Source organism: Archocentrus centrarchus, chromosome 3 (genome assembly GCF_007364275.1).
Source record: "Archocentrus centrarchus isolate MPI-CPG fArcCen1 chromosome 3, fArcCen1, whole genome shotgun sequence".
NCBI lineage: Eukaryota > Metazoa > Chordata > Actinopteri > Cichliformes > Cichlidae > Archocentrus > Archocentrus centrarchus.
The window spans coordinates 34,101,666-34,126,758 of record NC_044348.1 but is presented as its reverse complement, the minus strand read 5'-3'; the positions used below and the strand labels follow the sequence as shown (position 1 = coordinate 34,126,758).

At 42.8% G+C, this 25,093-nt stretch overlaps 1 protein-coding gene across 1 annotated transcript in view; it reads right to left on the bottom strand.

The window, feature by feature from the left end:
- Window positions 1-23,383: 23,383 nt before the first annotated feature.
- Window positions 23,384-25,093, bottom strand: part of mmp15b (matrix metallopeptidase 15b) — a 24,606-nt gene continuing 22,896 nt past the window's right edge. Inside the window, exon 10 of the mRNA XM_030722966.1 lies at window positions 23,384-23,934. Coding sequence (XP_030578826.1) covers window positions 23,426-23,934 — 509 coding nt within the window. The 3' untranslated portion in view covers window positions 23,384-23,425. The remainder of the gene's footprint in view (window positions 23,935-25,093) is intronic.

Sequence of the window (25,093 nt, the reverse complement as noted above, 5' to 3'; positions counted from 1 at the left end):
TAGAAAATAGTCACAATAAAACACAATAACCTTTAGAACACACACACACACACACACACACACACACACACACACACACACACACACACACACACACACACACACACACACACACACACACAAAACAACAACAACTAAGGCTGAAGGCTTTTAGCACATTAGTCATTCACACTGCAATAACATTAGCCTCATAGCATTAATGCCTAACTCATTTTTAAAAGTTTTAAGGCAATAATGCAGATTTCTCAATTTGGCCAAAATATGCTGTGAGGCTGACAGTACAGTATATCTGTAACATTGCTTGGCTGGTGTTCTTTTGTTCACTGTTACAATGAAACCATCCATCCATTTTCTTCTGCTTTCAGGGTCGGGGGGTGGAGCCTATCCCAGCTGTCACAGGGCAAGAGGCACCCTGTACAGGTCGCCAGCCTGTCACAGGGCTAACACACAGAGACAGGCAACCATTCACACCTATGGGCAATTTATAATCAACAATTAACCTAACCCCAGTAACTGCATGTCTTTGCACTGTGGGAGGAAACTGGAGTACCCGGAGAAAACCCACGCAGACTCCAGCCCAGATGATGGATTCAAACCAGGACCTTCTTGCTGTGAGGCAACAGTGCTAACCACCACGCCACCGTGCTGCCCTATAATGATAGCCTCCCCATTTTATGCAAATTCTCTATACAGTTGTTTTTTTGTTTTAGTTTTTGTTTTGTTTTTTGTTTAGTTTTTTCCCCGGCAATTTTATAATAATACTAAATATACAATATAATCTGATGGAAACTGTATATAGATGTCTGGGACAAACACCAATAATCCAGCTTCCTCTGCTGGTGATTTTCACCCTCTGTGGACCAACAGTGCACAAAGTGTCATTATTTCTACTTCAAGTGAATGAAGATGATTAAAACTGAATTTTATCTAAAGGCCAAAACCCAAATATGTAGAATTAGACTGTACAGCAAATAAATTATAATTCAGCACAGCTGTACAGAAATAAAGGGTTAAAAATGGCTCACAGCCACATCAGCTGAGCTGACTAACAGGAACAGATAAAGGAGCAAAGAGCTGGAAAGAAGATTTTATGTGTGTGGTCATGAGGTGGTATTTGCAGAGTCTTAGCAGTGGAGTTACAAGGCCGGGTTTTTGTTTCATATAATGAAGTAAGCAGCAGCTGGTTGTCTGTAACCACACAAAGAGACGGGGTCCCCTTCTTCACACAGTCTTTGCATCTGATTACAGCAGAAAGTGAACTCACTCTGTCCAAGTCAGAAAGCTTATTATTGTGCAGAAGACCTGTGGTCACTGGCATGAGCTCTTCTAGAAATGCACCTAACTGAAAAGAGAACAATCTAACTCGAAGCTAATGGGTCTTAAAAACACAGCAGCGCCCATGAAAAAGCACCCATGCCTAAATCAAGAAGCTGGGCTCAAATTCAGGACAGCATCCAATTTCAGCTTAATCAGTTCACTGTTTGCTCAAATTAAATTTTTATGTCTGAATGATGGAGGGAAATGATTTCTGCACACATAATTTAATTAATCAAAAAGAAAAGAAATGTATCTCCTCAGTGACATGGATCTGCACTCCAAAGAAATGACATTAGATCCTGAAAATGAGACACCCTTAAAGCTTCTTCTTCACCATCATCATCTTCTTCCAGCTGCTCCCTGTAGGGGTCATCACAGCGGATCATCTGCCTCCATCTCACCCTGTCCCTAGCATCCATTTAGACACTGAAACATTTAGAAATTTAAAGGCTAAAGTAGTAGATAATGACCTAAAAGGAGAGTTCAGAAATCCAGTGTTCAGTTAATGCTAGCTAGCTGCATCCAGAGTGTGTGGGTGCATCACAGACAGACACCTGCTAATCACTGCTACCATTAAAAGAAATTATTAATACTACAGTTTGTCAGACTAAATGCATGGGAGCAACTGCAGCAAGCCACCGTATCCATCAGAGAAATGCATTAAAAAGAAGAAGCCAGAAACCATCAAAACCATAAACACGGTCAGACACGTGCAGCAGGTCAGAGAGCTAAAGCAGCTGCAGCTACCTGAGTGGGAATCCACCTGCTTTTAGTTATGTATTGCTTTAAGCCCTAATACAGTTTAAACAGGTGACTTATATAAAAATTCCCACATTCAGTTGTGATGAAGGAGAAATGAGCAATAAAAATAAAAATGTGTTTTTTGTAACTGTGCTTATTTTAACTGTAAAAGTGGACATTTTAATCGTTCAGAGAGAAGAGATGAATCTCTGTGATTCATGTGGCCATTTGACTACCTGCAGTTTTTGGATACATCATTGTTAACATTTTGCAAATGTACATATGGATGCTGTGTTACGATAACATCATCTTCATAAAAACTAAACTATCTGTTACCTTCTGGTCCTGTGGGTAATTCGTGGATGCTAGCCTGGCTTCTCTTCAGCAGTATATATGCCAGAATACTTTATGCTGCTGATGGCTGCTATAACAGCTACAGCCTCTGTATTTATGTTCAGTCATTACAGCAAGGAAGTGCTGCATAAAGCCTCAGTGCACAAATCCCCAAATACTTGTCTTAAAAAGGGAAAAGAAAATGCGAGCAAGTATTTTTAGGGATATTGTCTTTGTCGGCCTGTTTGAAGCAGCCTCATTATATCTCATATCAACGTCTGAATTGTGACAAATGGGCAACTAAAGCTGAACAAGTATTTCAAACTTCCAAAAAAAACTTAATCCGCATCAGCATGACATGAAGAGTGGCCTCTATGACTGCTCATTGAAATTGGGAAAAGCCAGAAAACTGCTTTTCTATGTCTTGCATTTGTCAGTGTAAGTTACCTTACACCGAGACGCAGGAAAATACAGACAGAATTATTCATGTCGAGGACGATTCCTACTGCCAAGAACTGCTTTCAAAAACTTCAAGTCCCTTGTTTCACAGAGGAGTCAGAAACATGTTGTCGCACCAGTACTTTTTGCTGCACGCGGCACTATATCTGTCACCGTCTGATAACTGCGACGTGTAGCCAGCAGGGAAAACATCACAAGACCTCAAAGCTCTACAAAGATGCAGACACCCACACAAACAGCAAGTCTCACAGACACAAACCATTGTGTACAGCGCACAATGTCTCATGTCCTGAGGGATATAGGCCTCGCTGTAATTGCCCTGATGAGGCAGGAGACCTATAACTTAGCTTTGTTTAGTTGCATCCCCACCAGCCCCCAACTTGTTGTCTGCTTGTGGTTGAGGTCTCATTTCATTGCATCTAAAGGCTCATTCTTCACATTCTTAACTAGCCTTCTCATTAGAAGTTGTTTCAAGACAGCGTAAGGATGAAATAACATGCATCCCTCCTCTTGCTTTATTACAAAAGGCTAAACCTGCCACACTTGCTGCATGAGCTTCAGAGCTCAGAAGCGGCACTGTTTTGGAGTGATAACTGTTCCACAGCAGTGGATTGGACATGGAGGGGAAAACAAAGTAGTGGGGGGAGTGGTACAGAAGACGACACACAGCGAAGGTCACGAACCAGACAGTGCAATATGGTCCTCGTAGCCTGCTGTGCCCCCAGGGAACCCCAGAGAAACAATTTCCCATGAAATGCCTCCATCTGCTTCGGTATGTGCTGCTGAACATGACAAAGTCTGAGATCATTCAAAGATCATATATTCTTATTAAGATGTGGTGCAATTATCCAGGAAGAGGTTTAATTCACACCTGCATGACAAGAATAAACGTTGAGTAGACCGAGCAGACTGGCACGATAAAGAGCCCCCATAAATGCACCAGCTACCTACTGTCTGTGCGAGTGTCTGCATCTGCATCACCCCAGGGATGCAAGTTAGTGGTCGGATGAGAGGTGGTTTCTAGTTCACTATCTGTCTGCATTCCTGAGCCAGATGAAAAAAACAAGACAACACAGTAGCAATAAAAACACACGCCATGCCACAGAGAATAACTGGGTGGAAGTGAATATAAAGACGTGCTTATTGTGGCATCTCATTCAGCATTCACCCAGCATGCATCCTTCCTTTGTTTCTCTCGTCTCACTTCTGCCTCTGTTTACAGCCTAGAATCATAATACAATGTAATTATGTTAAAAAGTTTCACTTTTAAACAGAACAGCCAATGACGCCAAGGCTTCTGATTACTCATACTGTATTTCACATTTGATCTGTTTGCTTCCTGTGAGAACAGACCACAGCTCCAAACACAATATTGTGAAGGTGTGACTTCTCAACCGACAGTTAGTCTGGCTAAGAATAACTAGGAGTTTTAATTTGTGGTCATATCTAAATGTGGATTACACTGTGCGTCACTCTGCCTACCACTGAAAGACTTTGTTGCTGCCTCACAAGTTGTACTTACATATGTACAAATATGGCAAAATGCATCAACACCACGCAGTAAAAGAAACTGAATCACGTGCAGCAGAACTTCACAGTTTACATCTGACATAAGAAAACCCAGATTCAGTGCTGTTAACCACATGAAGCTGCAACCTGACACAAACTTTTATAATGTCATTGTCATGTCAGGCTGTGTGGCTGGAGGGGTTAGACCCGAAACGCAGGACTCAGGCAGAGGGCAAACTTAAAGTGGTTTAATTGGGTATTGAAACAAAAGACAACAATGAACCTACACTGGGACTGGACAGGAGCCAGAACTAACCAGAGGAGGACAGCTGGGAACAGGGAGACACAGAGAATCGGGAGCAACGATGACGAAGAACAGACGAAAACTGAGGGCTTACATCAGGTAATCAGGGCAAGAGGAAACAGCAGGTGAAGCAAATGAAACTGATAACAGGGGAAGCAAAACTAAACACAAAGCACGGGGAGCACAAGACTGTCAAAATAAAACAGGAAGTGACTAAATAAGGTACACGCAGACTTGACACAGGGAAACACGAGGGGCTAAAAATAAACAGGAATACAAAAGAGAACTAATAAACATAATCAGAGAACAGAACCAAGAGAACACAAAACACTGGGCCACCGGCACAGGACCACGACACTGTTGTGTAGTACAGAAAATATATAATAATAATAATATATAATAATATAATAAAAAATGTTCTTAATACATAAAGATTTCCATAAGATCAAATCAAAGACCACAATCAAAAATATTTCAGTGAATTTAACATTTCAAACTATTATTATTAATATTATTATTATTATTCTTTTGATTTCGAAGTACTGTGTCAGTACTTCTACCACCAGAGGTGCTGGAGGTACTGTGTTATGTTCTAGTCATAAAACATTCAGCACTTTTAAATTCAGCCATATTAAAGCCTTAAATATAAACTAGATATTTAATAATCATCCAAAACTCACAGTGTTGCTTCTTGGTTCATCCTGGCAAGCCCATCTCTTTCAGTCATTTCTAAAATAAATAAGAGAAACTGCTGGCACATCAAGAGCCTGAGATGATCAATCAGCTGTTATTTATTTTTCTGAAGGGTGGGGCCTCTCCCTTAGAGATAGGGTGAGGAGCGCAGCCATTTGGGAGGGGCCACTGCTCCTCCACAAATGGGCATGTCCTACCCAGAGGAGGCCCCGGGCCAGACCCAGGACACGCTGGAGAGATTATATCTCTCAGCTGGCCTGGGAACTCCTTGGGGTCCTCCTGGATGAGCTGGTGGAGGTGGCTGGGGAGAGGGAGGTCTGGGTTTCTCTGCTTAGGCTGCTGTCCCTGTGACCCGGCCCCGGATAAGCGGAAGAAAATGGATGGATGGTGAATTTCTCGTTAGACATTTTGAGTGTAAAGCGTTACAAAGGAGTGTTTGGTTACTCCGATTACATTTTCACTGGAATGATTAACATGTGAAGTTCAATCTTTTTTTTTTAATAAGCTGTCTGCCTGTGTTAACATTGTTACCTCACTTCCCTTTTCCTTTTGTTGTCTCTATCAAATCCTTGGCAGCTGTTTAGTGAAACGTGTCCAATCCCACATTTGTGTCACTGCACATGTTCAGGTGTGCCTGAGAGGAGAGGCTTCACACTGTGAAAGTTCTGTCAGCTGCTCACGAGCTCCACATCATATTTTGAAGATGCCCCTGAAAGCCAGTCACAGCTCCACCACACTGGTACCCCGTTCAGGAGCACAGTGACGGTGATGCTACAGCTCGGAACCACAACTATTGCTTCTCGTAGCTGGTTGTGTGGTGCACGGGATGCTAGCAACATCAACTCTCTATGCAATTAGGTAAAGTCAGTATACTTGTTAGGCTTAGCGCTTTCTGGACAATTAAACTGACATGCAGAAGCTAACTGCAATTCAGAAGCCAGAAAAGCTTACATATACATGTACTGTAACATGTAACACAAGTTTCAAGCTCAGTGAAATAATGCAGTTTTGATATGCTTTGCTTCACGCCATATATTTCTCCAGTCATGCCCAAACAATGAAGCATGCACCACAGTTACAGACCCACTAAAACAAAAAGCCACTAAGGCCTATGAAAGAGGCCGTAAACAGCTGCTGGTGTTATCCTTTATGATGCAGGGCAGCTGGGGTGTTTGAATCTTTGCTTCTTTAAAACTAATAAGATTCCACTCTTAAGAAAAGTATGAAGACTACTGAGATATCTGTAATGGCTGCTGCAGGATAGTCTGCATCTCTGCCCTCTATCTGACTCTTCAAAAAAGAAAAAAAAAAAAGATTTGTTGTTGGCGAATAATTGCGTATTCATGAAATCAGAAACAAATGTAAGCCGGGCTGTTTTTGGTGTTTGGGAGCTCACGTGTGCATTTTGCTGGAGGCCAGACTCTGGGCTGATGCATGCAGACTGTATGTTTAAAATGAAAATGGTGCTCTAATGTCAGAAACTCAGCAGCTCTACATAACGCCCACCTTTAGCTGGTTGTCAACACTGTTAGCCTGGTAAGAAGTCATACAGGCAGACTGCAGATAGACAAGTGGCCACCTACTCAGCCCACTCAGCCAGTCAGGAGTGCATCAAGACTGAAGCCATTGCCCTGGGCTGAGATGAGACGGAGGCTGGAATGCACACAGAGGCAAGAGTCAGTCAGGCTGCTCTCCCTTTGCACAGGAATGCTTTATACCGAGGCAGACATGAGAGAAAAGGCACAGAAGTTATTAGACCAACAGAAGGAGGGGGTGAGAAGAGACTGATAACCAGCTGCCCAGAGAAAATGAGTGAAGCTACAGGCATCAAACACAACCGGGGAGGCACTGGCTCGACATATTTTCTGTTCGGCTGAAATTCAGCATGATTGAAATTCACAAACGAAACTACATTTCTGCTCTTTCACTTCCAGTCTAAAAGAACATTACTTAAAGAGGGCAGTTTGTGTAATTTGCAAGTTTAAATTCAAAAATTTGAAGTCAGGCAAATTGAAGCTGAACACCGACTGGTCTGCGTGAGTCAGTGTCTCGCTCTCTCACTCACTTCTCTCTCATGTGTGCCTGGGTGCAGGCATATCTTAACTTTGAGGATGCTATCACAGGGATCCTTCTGGCCAGAGGCGGGAACTGATGGAGAAGCTGAAAATAAGACAGAGCAGACTCGCCTCGACAGCACAATGAATGTGCAAGAGTCACACAGGGAGATGAAGTGAGCAGAGAAATGATTCTGCATGAAAAAGATGAAAATAGGGGAGAATGGGAGCCGAGATGTAGAAGCCCAAAACTGAACAGACTTCTCTTTCTAGCTCTGTTAGCATGACAGGGAGCTCTGTCTCACTAAAACATGTAAGGAAAGAAAAGGCCAGCCCTGAATCCCCTGATTAAGCTAACTCGCTACATTTATAGTAAAGTTTTAAACTTTCTAAATTAATAACTTGGCTTAATCACCGTAAACAAATCATTATCATGTCATGATAAGCAGTACTGCTCATACTAATGCGGCTCAAAATAGAACCGCATTCCCCCAAACGATTGCTTCTGAAGGATCTATTTCTGCTGAAAGTACAGTACGTCTTATTGTGCCTTCAAGCAGTCGCGCCTCATACTGTGCAGCATCAGACACAATGGAAGTCACAGCAGGAAATGACAAGCATGGCACTTGATGACACTCTGCACCTCAAGGGTCTCTTTTGTTCCCAGTCTACCCATGTCTCTGGATTAATGGGGCATTGCTGTCAAAATGCTAAATGTAGCACCTGCAGCTATTGATAGTGAGAGCGTTATTGCACAGCGTTAACTCATAAAAGGAGAGTTTGCAGAAATATTCTGATTCCTGCATAGATGAGAAGATCAACAATGTTGCCATTTCTGTGTGCTGAGCTGCTGCGAGGAGGTAATCAGCATGAAGCTTGTGTCTCTTTATCGTTTGCCTGCGATCGCTCTGCTTCTAGTCTGTGCTAAACTGAGCTAAGCTAACTGCTCCCAGGTCCAGCTCTGTGAGCAGATCACTGGCTAATATCTAACATGACTGTGCTGTGATAGTACTTGTATTAAATCTGCAGTGCAGCGTGTACCATAACTGTAGCTTTATGTGTATCTTCCAGGGAAAGTAAAGCTGTCACTCAGAGGGTCTGACTGTGGGTTCTGACCCAGTTCTTTATAAAATGCTGGACGTTTCGACTGCTTTTGTTCTAATGAAAGAAATCTGAAAACACCTGGTAATAATGTTCCATCGGTGAGAAAGTGTTTCTTTATATTCTACTGTTTTAAATGTATTTTCACTTACAATAAGGGAGCCTTCTTTTAAGCTGATCTAATGTGAAGTGGATGTCCAGGCTCAAAATTTCAGAAAGGCTGGCTTATGTCAGGGAAAGAAAAACAAAATCCTGAGAGCACTTTTTAATGAAAGTAATATATCAGTAAGATGTTTAAAATCTCATTTGTCGATGGCTACTTGATCACATAATTATCTGCCTTGCGTTAAATCTGTTTTATGGCACTAAGGTTGCAAACAGAAACACTTCATTTATGTATGCAGCTGAATTGTGACCCAGAAGGAGGCAAAGATGCACAATGTTGTTCAGATCTTTTGTGTGTAGAAGCACCGAGGAGATGCTGAACCAAATAATTTGTCTGTTGCACTGTGACTTATTTCAATGATGGACTGTCTCATCTGCTTTTACATTTTACAGCGAGCTTTCAAAGCAGATCATAAAGAAACAGATGCAAAATTGTAATATTCATTTAAACATTATAGAATAATTACAGCATCAGCAGCAAATACAAGACGTTTGCTATGAAAGCCCACATTTTAAAACTACCATGCATCCTCTATCATAATAATATAGCTTAGCTTTGTTTAGCATAAAGATTCTATGCTAATATATACAGCTGTCTAAATGTTTGAAAAAGACATAAGCTTTATGATAATCACTACCTCACAGCAGCTCAGCATACACTGATACTGATCCTCTCATCTAAACAGAAAAGTGATAATTTCAAAAAACTCTTCTTTTGAGTTATTGGTTGTACAATAAAGCTTTCATGCTCAAACTAGCTGCTACATTTAGCATTTTGACAGAAAAGCCCCATTAATCCAGAGACATGGGTATGCTGGAAAGAAAGGAGACATGTTAATATATGTCCTCATAGATCTACGTGAGTGGTTAGTTAATGAGGTAACCGTCTACACCTAAACCAGGAAATGAAGAACAGAGAAAAGAATTCTAACAAATCCATTAACGGCAAATCTATAACAAGCGGAGGTTCGTTCTCCTCCAGTGCGTTAAAGTTTCTCATTTCCTCTCACACACACACACACACACACACACACACACACACACACACACACACACACACACACACACACACAAACACTCCTTTAATTCCTTTCTCCATTTGGCATCTCTTTGATTCCTGCTAGTCTGGCTCACCATTCCTTCTCCAGCTGCCTGGAAAACATGACAGCATCTCAAAAGCCTTTCCAGGACCAGGGGTTCCCCCTCCTGCTGAGCGGCCTGCTAATGCTGCTTTTTGATGGACTCGTCAAACTCCAGATGTCCCTGCCCTGATGGGCAGCAGAGTTTTCCAGATAAAGGTGTGCGTGTTTGTCTGGGTGCCACCCTAACAGTTGTTAGACTGCCCGGCCATCATGGTTAGAAAACAGTGTCCAGATGCTCAGCGTGTCTGTGTGTGTGTGCACATTAATGTGCTTTCTGCAATATCAGCTGAATACGCTGCCATAAACACACCCTTACAGCAAACACAGGCGTGCATTTACAGTCTTTATGGGAAACTGCTGTTTTAATGAACCTACAGACAAACAAAGTCTAATAACGGAAAAAAATTCCCGAGATCAGAACGAAACTCTGCAGGCTGTGGATGAGCAGCTCCTCGGTTATTTATACTGAGCGGTCCAGTTCCCATCCCTCACACTTTTCCTCTGTTTAAGCGTTTGTGTAGAGGGTCCACCTCGTTAGCTGCTCTTCCATGTCAGCTAAACTGAAGTGAGTCATAAAGGTGCAGCACTTTGTGTTGATATGCTGGAAGCTCCACATATTTACAGATGTGTTCTATTGTGATTATTTTAGAAGGACTGCATCAGTAAAACTAAATTAATAATGCAAATGAAAATAAAGAACACGTGTAGCAGGTGTGTGAGTCCAGTCAGTACAGAACTCCTAAACAAACATCTGTGTGATTCACGCTCTACATTTAAACTTCTTGGTTTGCTCACAGCCCGGTGTGGCTATGACCTCTGCCCAGCATGCATGTTGGGTTTGAGCATTGAGTTCCCAGCCTGCTGCTGAGAGGAGGAGAGAGATTGATAAGTGAGTTGGCATCAACTCACTGACAACCAACCCTCTCTGCCACTGCTCCAGCTCTCCTCCTGCAGCTGAGCAGGAATAACACCCCGCTACTGCAGCAAGACAAGAGAAAAGAACAAAGATACCTTCAGTCAAAACAGATCAGATCTTACTGCATGCAACAGCAGCATTTTGAGCCTCCTGCCGATGGACGTTGACAGTGACACAGTTTTGATGAATTGCAATTTATGGACCCAGAATGCAGCTGAAACATGCACAAATTAAACAAAATTATTCCAAAAATAGTCATTTGTCTACAGTGCTGAATCTTAGCATGACTGAAATATGCAGTTGTTTTATTTTTCATTCACAGGCTGCATGAAATGTTACCTGCGGCCGCCACAGGCCCGCAGGCCACACTTTGAGAACACTGCTGCAGACATGTTCACTCACGGCCAATTTAAGCCAGCCTGTAGCAAATCTCAGTCAGTGTCAGTGATGTGTATACACACACACACACTTGGTACCCAGTCTATTTAAGCTGCAGAATTTCCCATCTCTCCCTCTCACACTTGAGTGCTGCAGCTGCTCTGCATGGCTGCCTGCTGCTTCAAACCCTCCACCACCACCAGTGTTCACTTTTAGGCTCTGGGGGATGTGTACTCATCACTCCCCAATTTCTATGTGCATCAAGTTTGTGGGCAGTGATGAGCTTGGAGCTTGGAAATCATCTCAGACACTGGATGTCCAACTGAAACACTGAAATGTGCTCAACAGCAGCTCCTCTCTCGTATTGTGAAGGCTGGTCTGTGATACAAGCACGCTGCAGTATCGCTCACACAGGCACACGTCTGTGTCCCCTGCGGTGCTTTGCTCATTAACTTTATTACATCCCATAATTATATGAGATTTCCTGCCAGTTGTTATGATAACATCCGCATTATCTGCATACACGTTCTAATGCTGCGCATAAGAGTGTTCAGGCGCACACATCCTCACACAGATGCAGTTTTTATCGTACAGATGGGGAAAACACAGGAACACAGCAGGTCTGCTTCAAGTCTCACCACCACGTCTGGCTTTGTGATCTCAGCTTCACAGAGCACATCTCTGCAAAGCGCTCCACCTCAACCGCAGCAGAGTTGATGTAGGATGTAATAAAAGTGTTGCCGGTTATATAAAGACAGTAATATAAAGTCAGGAGGATGCAGTGACCACGTAAGTCTTCCCAAGACTGTTGTGGAAATTTGTGCGGATGAGCCGAATGTAGAAAGTCAGATATCTGCTCTTTTAAATGATCCCTGCAGGGTGATGGATTGTGCTTTATCTAGGACACGGTGATGTAAGAGCATAATAACTGGAACGACCTGCGGGAGCGGCGCTACAGTTTACTGTTTCATCAAAACAAAGTTTAATTGTCTAATTATGAAATTACTAAAAAATTAGTCATCTAAACAACGATCTAAGGAGATGCTGTCAAATTTTAAAACGAGCATCATTTCTTCACTTTCCATCACTTCTCTGAACACTGCAGCAGCCCTGAGATGATTGCTCTCGCTTTGCTGATTCTGTGCAGGTCAAAAAAAAAAAAGAATTAATATCACGGGACTGTGGGAAGCTCGTCTGTCTCCAGGATGCGGCTGCTGTGTGGAGATGAGGTCTGGAAAGGAAACTGGACAACCTGTGGAAATTTTTTTAGGAAAACTTCAGCAGCTCCACTGTCACGAATCCAAACATACAAACTCATACATGTACAGTATCTACAACACTAACTGGTTTTCAGTTTTTCTTGATTTTCTCTTAATTTTTGCAGATTTTAACTTGCATTTCATGTCATCTCACATTAACAGCACAGATGAGATGACACCGACCGTCATAATTTAGTTTAATAATCTCTATGTGTAATGATGACAGCTCAGAACATGATTCTGTGATGGACAATAAAGAAAAATGTGGGTTAAAGTAAAAAACATACATAGAGGAGTAAAAATCAATAATGTATAATTATCTGTCATTACAACACATTCTCTGCACTGCTAAATGTGTTTTTAAAATACTCATTCACCTGCATGTGCGCACGTTAATTCACACATTCTTTGTGTGTTCATACTTGTAAGTGCATCCAGGTGTTGCATGTGGTCTCATAGACGGGTCCAGATGTTCTCTCTCAGCAGCCAACTGAGCAACAAATCCCCACACAGTGTCAGGTACACAAAAGTTTAATGTGAAATGCTTCACAGGTACATGCTGAGTGAATGTCTCAGTTTAGACTTACAGTCTGGTTTGGGCTTAATTACAGTAATTATATAAGCCAGACTCCTCCAGGGAATGATCCACAATCATGAGCTTCAGTGATAACTCGGGACAGATCCTCTTACAGCCTGCAAGCTTTTCTCTTTTTTAATTTAATGCAGTAAACACTGGTTTGATGGCGTGATTAGGAGATAGGAGGTATAACTGAAATAGGTTTTTGAATAAATTAAACTTTTAGGTTACACGTTACTGCCTGTGGTACAGTATGTAAGGCTCTGCTTGGGCCACAGTTTGATTGCAAATGTCTGCTTTTAATTTACTTTTTTGTGACTGCGCAGCTTCATCTGAGAGATACTGCATAACGGTGCACGAGCTCCGTCAGCATCCTTCAGGTCGACCCTTAGCTGGCCTGAAAAAAGCACGATAGGAATGATTCATTTCCACTGAGTCCACAGCTTCTGCACGTGTCTGCACACGAACAGATTTCCAGCCTATCGCGGTCGTTTTAGTAGTAAAATCTTATATTTTTTTTTTATTTTAATGGTCTGGCACAGTGGTGCAATCTTTTTTTTTGCACACACCACACACATTTCTACTATAATGCATATAAAAAAATACAATACCAAGAACTGTCACAGAGCGAGAGGCAGCAGGGCGAACTGTGGCCGTAGGTTGGCAGCGTACTGCTGGGCAAAACAGGAATACTGAATATAAAATGTGGTTTATTAAAATTACTTTTAAAAATGAAACGATTATAGTTTAATTCTTTTAGTGGTGCAGTCCATCGCACTGTAGCCTTGGAGCAAGAAGGCTTGAAGTCTGCCAGCCGGCTCGAGCCTTTCCCTGTGGAGTTTGCATGTTCTGCGTGGGTGCTCTCCTTCCACAGCCCAGTGACACGTGCATGTTAGGTTACCCCCCCCCCCCCCCCCCCCCCCCCCCCGTCAGGTGCTTTGATAGCTTATGAATTCAAACGAGTTACCCCCAAAATTCAGTTTACCTGAAGAAATTCCAGGAAGAAGTCTGGTGATGGGATTGATGCTGTGCACCTGTAGCCAAAAAACAAACAACTGCAAACAAATAAATAAATAAGATGCTGAATAAACAAAGATTTTTAGTTTCAGCTGTTAAATTAAATCTGCTGGTATTCCAGAGTATATTCCGAAACCAGCGTTTGACCACAACTTGGCATAAAAATGCTTTTATTCAAATGCATCACTGCAGCCATGAGCTACACCGCCCCCCCCCTCCACCAGCACTTTACAAGCATCAGCAGCACCGACCGAAACGCTGGAATATCTGCACAGCACCACAACACGCTACACTGAGCTGCAGCACAGCTTCAGATGTAACCTCAACATTACCTCACTGTGAAGCATTACACGGGGAAGGGGGGGGTGGGGGCAGAGAGCGTGAGAGACAAAGGAAAGGATAAACTGTTTTTGTGGTGAGGTTTTATACTGCATCACACATCCATGAACAGGCTCGTGGGTCACCGTGGACTCTCAGCATCAATATCACTCTTTCTGGTTTTATTTATTTTCAAATTGCTGTTGTCTTCCAGCTCATATTTCTCCTAATGTCTTTTTTTTACTCCTAATATGGTTGCATGCTGTACTTCCCTCATGCTTTTGTTGCAGTGTGCTTAAATGGTTTTATTGAATTTATGGACACTCATCTATTCTGCTCTTATCTTCCCCTGCTGCATCTCATTATCTACTGCAGCAGATTTACTCCAACCTCATTAAAGTTTCATCTTATTTAATCAGCTAATCTAAATAAGTTATGTCACACCTAAAGAAAAAAAGACAAAGTACATTAGAGTTCTTTGGATTTTTAGCACAGAATGCACCCGTATCACATTTCTGCACACACTTTACACTGACAGTTATATGTGAACCCTAAGAAACACACACACACACACACAGAGTAAATATCATAATACAAGATGACACTACAGAAGCTGGACCCACCTGCTGTTCAAGGATTCTGTTTATGAGGGGCAGCCAATAGGAAGAAGGCTGGCTCAGAGAGCATGGCCCTGAAAGGATGAGCTCAGATGCTGCACTGAGGCCCAGCGTGAGACAGATAAGGATTATTTTAAAGTGTGAATCATGCAAAGAATATAAATATGGAGCTGGGCATAATGCACATAATAGGTCCCCTTTTAAAAGGCTCCGGCCGGCGACCGAGAGGTCCAGTTCAGACACTCGATGTAGACGAGGTGAAGTCTGGCAGACAGCTGGAGGCTAATGCTTTCTGTACAGGCATCTACCTGCCAGTCAAAACACCCACAAACCTAACTTTAAATCAGTTCAATTCACTTTATATATATATATATATATATATATATATATATATATATATATAAAATGCCAACTCACAACATCAGACAGGTGAGATAAACATTTACCTGTAACGCTGCTGCAAAAGTGATTTTTTTCCCTCTGAACATGTTTACTTCAGCATCAGAGTTCCAAATGATTTCTTTAGTAACAGAAAACAGAATTAAATAATTCACTAAGTTTAAAATCTATTTCATTTTGTGTATTATTAAGTGTGTCAGTTTGTTTGCAGCGCTCAGGATGCCCAGCAGGTGTATCTCAGTCAACGTCCTGTTAAACAGGTGGCACAGCCGCACCACCTTCAGACTCCTGTTACTCATTAGCCTCCTGTCCTTTAAGCATGTGCGTGTCACGAGCCTGAAAGAAAGTTAACTTTCCACCTGGAGGAAAGAGAGGACTGCGAGTAATTACGGCACTCCGCGGGGTGTACCTGGTGATAACTGTGGAAGACAGATTTAACAGGCAGTCCTCTGACTTCACATACGCAGCAGGAAAGCATTAAAAGTATGTAAACACAGCAGAAAGCAGGCCACACTCAAATACCATGTGCACACGGGACATGCGCCATTAACGCGGCATGTTTACAAAGTGCACAGAGGTATGTCTGCAGAAGGAAAACTGTAGTTGTTGACAATGCATCTTAAAGTAGATCATTATGCAGGCAGAAGGCTTATGCATCAGTTACACTTAAGAAAGTTGGTCTTTCACACATGAAGCATAAAAAAGGCTGACCTGTAACTGCACTTTGACCCCCTCTACTTTCATGTGTGTCATCAAACATCACACAGACTTCTGTGGCTGCGAGCTGACGGGGTAAAGAGTGTCCCTGTCACATCCAACTACACTGAATTCTCACACACAGTTGTGGCTGTGTGTTGGTCAGGTGGCCACAATGACTCCAAATGAATCATTTTAGTCTGCGTGTGCAAAAAAGTAATTTTTTTATTAGGACATTAGGACAAAGTTTGTGATGGCCGGTCTGTCAGACAAGAAGTCAGTCAGCTGGCACACACAATGAAAACAAGGTCAAAGAAATCGAGCATGAGGAAACTGCTGGAACGCTGAGTACATGAACCAATCCAGTCTGTGGATAAGGAGAACACACATAGCCTATATACACACAGGAGGGGAAACACAGGTGCAGCATATTAGGACAGGGCAGGTAATACACACACACACGCACACACTAATGTAGAATCATATCTTGGTGGTTTCTTGAACATCATTATATCCTCTAGGATTTATTTTTAGCCGACAGTTGGATGGATGGATGTTTCACTCTGGATCACCGTATGAGACGCAGTCGCCACTTGAAACATCCAAATACAATACTTTAATACTTTAATGTGCACTATCAGAAATATGTTTCAGTAAAATCTACATAAATGTAAAACACCACAGCTTGTTGTTGTTGTTGCTAACTGTGCCTGTATGTACCAAAGTACTGAAAGGTATGTATTTGTATTGTTTCTTCAAGATTTTAAGATAGAATAGCAAAAGTCAGTCTGCATTTGGCCAAATACAAAAAGAAATTTAACAAAATATGAAATTTACTCTGATAATTAAGATTTCACAGTTTCCTTATTTATTTATGTACATTTTTAAGCATTTAATACATTCTAATGACTTGGTTTGATTGTACAGAGGTTAGCACTGCTGTCTCACAGCAAACAGGTTTCCAGGTTTTTGATTTTTTTTGATCAGGTTTATAGTTAGGGCTGGATCAGGTGACCCTGAACCCTCCCTTAGTTATGCTGCTATAGGTCTAGGCTGCTTGTTTTCATTAGTTATTATTAATCTATGTCTCTCCCCCCTCAGCAGATGACCCCCCCTCCCTGAGCCTGGTTCTGATGGAGGTTTCTTCCTCTTAAAGGGAGTTTTTCCTTCCCACTGTCACCAAGTGCTGCTCATAGGGGGTCGTTTTGACTGTTTCTCTGTAATTATTGTAGGGTCTTTACCTACAATATAAAGCACCTTAAAGCAACTGTTGTAATTTGGCATTATATAAATAAAACTGATTTGAACTGAATAAATATATCCAATCTTCAGCAGCTGGTTTAGTAGGTTCTTTTTTGTGCATTAAGGTACAAAATTGTCACAGAGATTCAAGATTGGTCACAGGTAAAAACTGCATGAGTACAAGTACAGCATATTAAAGGTACAACCACAGGCTGTATGTAAAAGATGAAGTTAGTTATTGTGAAGTAATGCATTTGACTCCACATCTGACCTTCAGTGTTAACCTTTAGGCCATCACTATGTTGCTTTTTTTATATCCTGAAGTGACCATATTTGCTAGTGCAGTGCTAAGTTACAAGCTAATGCTAGCAGGTGTGTTACCCTAAAGGTACAATAAGGTGTGTTATTTTCTGAGTGTAGTGTAGATTTGGGACAGTTACGCCTGCTTGAATGAGAGCAGGTGTCACTTCATTTAGTCTTGCAGACAAGTCTAAAAAGTTTGCTGCCAGTTCTGCTGTTTGTGCTGTGAACAATGAATTTCCTCTGTGTGATGACAACATTGCCCCTTCAGGCTCTACAAACTGCTTGCTAACTTCCTTCTTGCTCACGTGGTTTCCTGGCATTCTGCCAGACCCCCCCCCCCCTCGCTCCTCCTCACCTCCCATGGGCCATAAGGCCGTTGTGCTGCCTGTCCCGTGTGAGACAGGAAGCAAGGCCCTATGGACAGTGACCTCACCGCAGGAAGCGAGTAGAGGGTGTGTGGATTGTATGTGGGTGTGCAGGATTGTAGCTTGTGCTGCACCAGCGGCTACACAAACAGCCTAAAGACACAAATCTGAAGATTTTCAGAGCAAATTTTAATGTGTACATGTCCAGCATGGCTTGTTAACACACTCTACTAGAGTTGAACACACAACACAAATGTATAAAATCTAGAAAATAAAAACACCACCAAACCCCTGAAAATTAAAAGAACTGGAATGTTAAAAAAATCAAGTTTGGAGAGAGAAAAATGCACACATAAAATCAAAATGAGACAAATTATCAAAGACAAACAAACAGGTTGTTTTGTTTTTTTTTTCCATCTCATCCCATACAGAGACGAAGGTGAAGATTTTTTTTGTTTTCAGAAAAAATCACCGAAACATCACTCAGGCAGCAGTGAAGAAAGATGCTGTGAGATGCCAGAGTTCATTATTGATGGTCAGCACAGAAGTGACTGAATCCCACAAAATACACTCTTTTCTACAGTAGCTGCAGTTAGTGGATGGAAAGTTGTCTTAAGTTTAGCTACTCAAACAGTTTCAGTGTATGAAGCACGACGAGAGCCGATCCGCCGCAGACGGACGCTGAAAGTCGTTTCGTTCCCGAGCTGAGCGGTCGGGTTTGCCGAGTGCTGGTTTCAGACGAGCGGTTTCAGAGTGGATGGGCTCAGGGAGCAAGCTGAGATGCACTCTGGGAAAAGAGAGAAGCATCTGGACAACCCACAACCCTCTTGGCTGGGGGGGGGGGGTCACTGTAAGCCACAAAATGAACCCACGTGAAAGTGAAACAGGAAAACAGTCTGCCACAGCCAACAGATTTAGTTTTAATCTTTTCAGTTCGTTATTTATTAATCTGTTTTTCCTCCTAGAGTTTGGGTTTTGCACATGGCTGACGCAACGGCTTTTTGAAGCTTGCAGTTGTTAGGCTGTGCAGAGATACACTGTGACAGTGGGAAGCTGAAAAGCACACTGTGTGGAGAGAAAAGACACGGCTGCGATAATGCCTGGATTCAGACTGATTACGGACATTTCAGCAGACGTTCATTAAAAAGAACAAAACATGAGGGCTCAATGAGAAATGCTGAACACGCAGTGTTTACAGAAACACATCCTGAGAGAGATGAAACATCAGACCGAGCTCTGTCCTAACCTCACCTGAAATTTGCACTTCAAAAATCAACTTTAGCCTTTGGAAGCTTTAAATCTAAATGTGACATCAGCCAAATCAAAGCAAATCCCTCTGACATGTTAAAAGCTGCTGAACAAGGAGGGGGACCGAACAGCAGGCCGGGCTGTGTGAGGCTACACCTTGGCCTGGGCTTGTTTCCTGTGTTTGTGTGTATTAGTGAGACAGAGAGAAAACTGGGAGCAGAGAAAGCGAGTGTAAGAGAGAAGGCCATTGTTTTTGTTATGATCCCCTCGGGCTCAGAGGGCTGGGCCGGGCATGGAGAGAGGAGGGGATAGAGAGTGTGGGAGATTTACAGTCAGAACAGGCCTCGCTTATAGAGAGGAGGGCTGATTAACTCAACACCTCTACACGCACGCAAACAGGCATCAATCAGCCCTGACGGAGCTCCTTCCTCACCTTTCAATACTCCTCTTCTGCTTGGTGTCCTGAGACAAATAAACTGCATTAAAGCCGCCGGTGTCGCCTCACAGAAAATCTCTCAAACTGCTGAATCACCAAAACTGTGTTTCTGAGTGAAGCAAACTCAGGTGCACTCGACTTTTCTTTCAGACTTTTGAAGTGGTTACTTCAGCTTTGAAGTGGTTAACTCCCTGTGGGCTCTCTGTTTGGAGGTTATAGAGGAGAATAGGAGGCTTAATAAAGAAGAACTCCATAAACAGCTCAGTGTCTGGCGCAATGAGTAGGCAGTTTCTGAGTCTGTCCAGACGCTCGGCTGTCTGAGCGCTCATTGATGTGCCTGAAGGACCAAATGGAAGCGCAGGACTGGAGTGGAGAGGGGGAGGGAGTGCTTTTAAAGCTGATTAGCTGCGTCCGCCAAGCCCTCCTTCCCCACAAAACCTTCATGATGAGGAGGTGAGGGATGGACACAGGACACCGTTTCCTGGCAACTGCTATTGACTTGCCTCCGATCAATCTCCAGACTTCTGGTGACGGCTGATTTTTCTCTTCCTTTTCCTCCTTTCAGTGCGGGTGTTCTGTTAGCCGCAAATCTGCCTACTGAGGTGTCTCACTTCATCCTGTCTTCTCCTAACGGGAGGCCCAGCAGTATCAGGTTGGTCCAACATACACTGATACCCTCATCCATGGAGTCTGGTGTCTAGTTTAGAACCGGTTTCATGCTTTTCAAGCAAAAGAATGACAACAAGCATGGCACCAAAAGTTGCTTCGGACAAAATGTTGGAGCAGCTGACATCGGTGGATATGGGATGTGCTACTTCAGTAAAATGTACCCATGACTGAAAGATGCAGCCCACACATTCTGTCTGCCATATTTACAACACAGAAATGACCCCAACAAAGACACAAAGGCAGAAATGGCTCTGCAGCTGCACTGGATCCACAGAAAACAGGTCTGAATGCTACCAATAAGGAGGCTCCAACACACCATCATGCTCAAACACTACAAGCAAAACCCTCTGACAAGCTTTCCTAAAAAAGGCCTTTCGCCTACTGTAAGCTAAAGTTTCCTCTCTGGCCAGCACTGTTGTTGAACTAGCAGGAGAATCTGGGTCACATGGGCTGTTGCCAACTCTCTCTCTCTCTCTCTCTCTCGCTCCTCTTCTTCTCCTCCTTCTTCCCACCCTTCCTTATTCCTGTGATCTAAACTTTGCAAGCTCAGGGAGACGAGGTCAACCTCGTTCTCACCGTCCCCCCCACACTTTCCTTTTCTCAGCTGCAAGAAATCCAGACTCTCCTCACCCGCCCCATTTGTGTAACCTGAGCCGGGCGAGCTGAGCGCCCCCCTCCCGGGTCAGGGAGGCAGCTCAGCTCTAAATGCTACCTCAGATAAGCCTTCCTCCAATTCATGTTTGAAGTCAAACCTTTAAACACTTTTGCACACACACTCATTTTAAGCCTGATCTTCAGGGCTAATTTCTTCATGATGAGATCATTTAACATCTTTAAGAAAAAATGCTGATTTAAAAGGTCACTAACATGGTTTTAGCCTTTTATTACTATTTATCAGTAACTGTTTTAGCCCAATTAATTCCAATGTGCATGCACTGAAAACGACTGGAAATAATAAAGAGGCAATTTCCTGTGCATGCTTCCTTGAAAGATAAAATGAAAGCCGAGTGTTTTGAATTGGGGGGGGGGGGTCAAAGTTTAGTTGAGAGGTTAACGGCATTTGCACACACCTGCTGTTATTTGATGAGGAGGATTAGTCTGTGTTCACATAAGCCTGCATGGCCTCACCCTGGTGCTTACAGTGAGACTGATGGTCATCACTGAGGTTTCTTAAAAAATAAAAGTTTGAACTGCAGACGAGCCGAACCCCGAGAGTGCTCGGTTACATCCTTTGCTGTGTGTTTGTCTCTCACACACCCAGACGCTCTGCTGTGTCATTTCACAGTGAGTGAAAAGAGGCTCTCTGAGAATTAGCCCCACAGTCGAGAGGTCCCCTTTAAAGTCTATTTACACTTTGAGCCAAAGAGGTCGTTAACAAGCTTCCAAATAAGGGAAAGAAAGAAGGCAGACCCATTCTCCATCAGTGTGAACACAAGATAAGGAAGGAGAATAAGGCGCTAGTCATCTGACCGTAAAGGATTATTACAATTTATTACAGCTTGGGTCTTATTGTCATTGCCATTGTTTCTATCTGCTATGTTAACACTGTACTGATCAACGCAGCTGCTGATACTGTATCTGCGGTGATATCAAAATGTTACATTAAGGCCTGAAGCTTCAGTTGCACCAACAGATAAATAGTGACACTCTGGAGTTAATTGTGTATTCATGTGGCAGCAGAATAATAAAACAAGTTTCCGACTGGGCCAATCACTTGGAAACAGAGAACATTTTTAAAAATGCTTTTAGTCGAGCTGGTGATATTAAAAATGAAAACACTGTGAAAGATAATATTATGTTTATCTTAAGGCAATCTTGATTAATGGAGGAGAAACCAATTGACAGGTCTGTGCTGATTATGTGTTCTGTGATTGTGTCGACAGCTGATTCTGTTAGCTGGCACAAAAACAACAAATGCCTGAAAGCTAAAATGTGGAAACTTTTACAGCAGGAAAACGAAATGTTTCAGGAGAGAAGCTGTGTGTCGGCCGAGTTTGTCACTGATAAGTTTAATACACAAATGTCACTTTAGAGCTACTATATTATAAGTCCAAAGTGAAACAAAGCTGCCTACTAGCAAATGTAATGTTGCACTTCTTTACGTGGTCTGAACAAATAACGAGTTCACCAGTAAAATCTGGAGGTGCTGGTAGAACCACACAGGCTGCTCCCAGTATTTATGGTAAGAAAAGCTAAAAGCTTTTGTCTGTAGCTTCATTCTGAGCACACACAGGTGACTGAGATATACCTCACAGATCTCACAGTCAGTGTTGTACATACAGGGCTATTATTAATATAAATGACCAAAACTGTAATAATAACATTTAAGGTATAATAATCCTTTAAAACCAAAACTGCTCCCATCTGACTAACAAACTGAGCTCTGAATTAACCTTCAGAGTAACAATCACACCCTTAATCACTGTCAACAAGAGTCGAGGAGAATAATATGTGGGCTCATAGCAGGTCCCCAAACAGCTCCTCACCGATTCTCCTACAGAGAGGAGAAACACGGAGCTGAGGAGAGGAAGGAAAGGACCCTTCTGAACCCTGCTCGGAGCGCTGTGGTCCGTCTACAAATCCTTCAAATGCTTTGAATTTCTTTCTTTTGTGGCAACTGAGATAGCAAAGGCAGATGTCAGGTTATCAGCAAGGAAAAAGCCCCTACGGAGATTAGGGGAGGGAGGAGGGCGGTGCAGGGACGCGAGAGAGAATAGAACGGCCTTCCTGGTTTAGAAGCAATAATAATAACAACGACAACAAAAAGTCACAAAAAAATGAACCAAAACAACAAGAAAAAAAAACTATGTGCAAACTTCTCTCATATAAATAGACTACAGTCACTGCATTGTGGAGCACCATGGGAGACAGGAGGAGGTTAGGGTGGTGTGTGTGTCTGTGTAACTGTGTGCGTGTGTGTATGTGTGTGTGTAAGAATGTAAGACATAAGTTATGCTTGCATCTAGTTTGTGTGTGCCTATGTATCATTACAGTATTTGCATGGATCTACTACCACAGAGTTGCAGGAGCCACTGAGCACAGAGACAGATGGATCACTAGGAAGAGGGCTAGATTAGAGGAGGGGGGGGGGGGGGGGGGGGGGGGGGGGGGGGGGGTATCTAAGGTCTAAATCAAGTTCAAAGTTCAGCACCCCCTAATATCAGGGGTCAGACCCAGTCCTGCAGTGAGCGCTTGCAGTGCACCAGCAGGCGTGGCGCCCCTTTGCTCTGCAGCGTGTTGATGATGGCGTAGATCAGTCCCAGGATGCACAGCACCAGGACCAGTGGGATGGTTACCATCAGGATGTTCATGGTCCGCTCCTGGCTGTCGTCCACCTTCAGCACCACGTCCACCTCATTGGTGCCTTCCTCACGACCCTCCCGAGTGTCTTCGTCTTTGTCACCGTCTGAGCCTTTGTCTTTGTCCGTTCCTCCGTGATCTGTTCCGTCCCGGTCTTTGCCCTTGTCACCATCACGTCCTGTGTCCGGGTTAAATGGCGGACGGTTCACGTCTGGATATTTGCGGCCCGAGTCCGTGTCGGTGTCTCTGTCGGGATCCAGGTCTACGCTGCAGCCCATGAAATCTCTCAGGATGGATTTTGGATAACCTGGCTCGCTCTTCATACGGTGGTTGTCAAACTTCCAGTACTTGGAACCCTTATAGAAGTAGGTGTATGCTGAAATATGGAAGGAGAACATATGAGCCAGAATAATGATTTAAAGGAACAGTCTTAAAATTAAAGTATTAAGCTGCACAGCCACTCAGTTTGGTCTACTTTTCAACTATGATTTATGAATTGGCACCAATCGATTGAACAGCAGCCGCTAAAGACGGCATGTTTAGTGAAATCAATGATGGAAATCATCTCAACAAGAATATCCATAGTAACAACTATAGGTGGGAATCACCGGATATCCCACATTACAATATTACTGTATCACTATAACTCACTCATGCTAAAATATTATTGTGATTTTGTGATATGTTGAGTATTGCAGTAACACGTATTACTTCCTCTGCTATCAGTCTGCAACTGAATGGGGACAAGTTGGCAATTACATGCAATCTGTTTCTGATAGCACAGCAATTAACTTTGATAAACTGTGATAAATATCTATTGCTGTCTACATACACAGAAAGTCACATTTAACTATTACATTTATGCTCAGTAACCTTCCCCTCTATAGCAATATAATCAGAATACAACCAGCTGGCAGCCAGATGAGTGGAGTCTCCTGGAGTTGTGCTCATTGACAAATACTCGTTCAGACTGATGGCAAATTGTTGGTGATCTGTCTGCATTTATAAAGTAAATGGCAAATATTTGCACACCTTTCACAATCTCTTTGAGAGCGCCTGCAGTCCGAGTCAGACGGTGACTTACACCGACTGCAGAAAGGTTGCCTCCAGTCAGGTGAGTTGTGCAGTCATCTTGCAATGAAAAATGTTCACAAAGAATCACCAGGCAGCCACTGAGGAGGCTGCGGTCCTGTTCTTTTTACTGTGACTGAGCCTTAGCTTGCTCTGAATTAGGAAGCGGTTCTGTCAAGCTAAGCTAAGTTTGCTCGGCTAACGTTATCTCGGGATGGTGGTGCATGAAGATGAGCCCTCTTGTTTTTAGTATTCTCGGTAATTTAATTTGTTTCATAAAATATCAAAATTTGGTGTCCCCGTGCTGATATAATATCGCCACGTGAAACATCGTGATACTATGCTGTATTGATTTTTTCCCACACCCCTAATGGTGATACCAAGTTAAACACTGAATTAGCAAAATAAAACATCAAAAACCAAAACTGAATTCAAAATAAATACATTTCTTAAATGGACTCTGG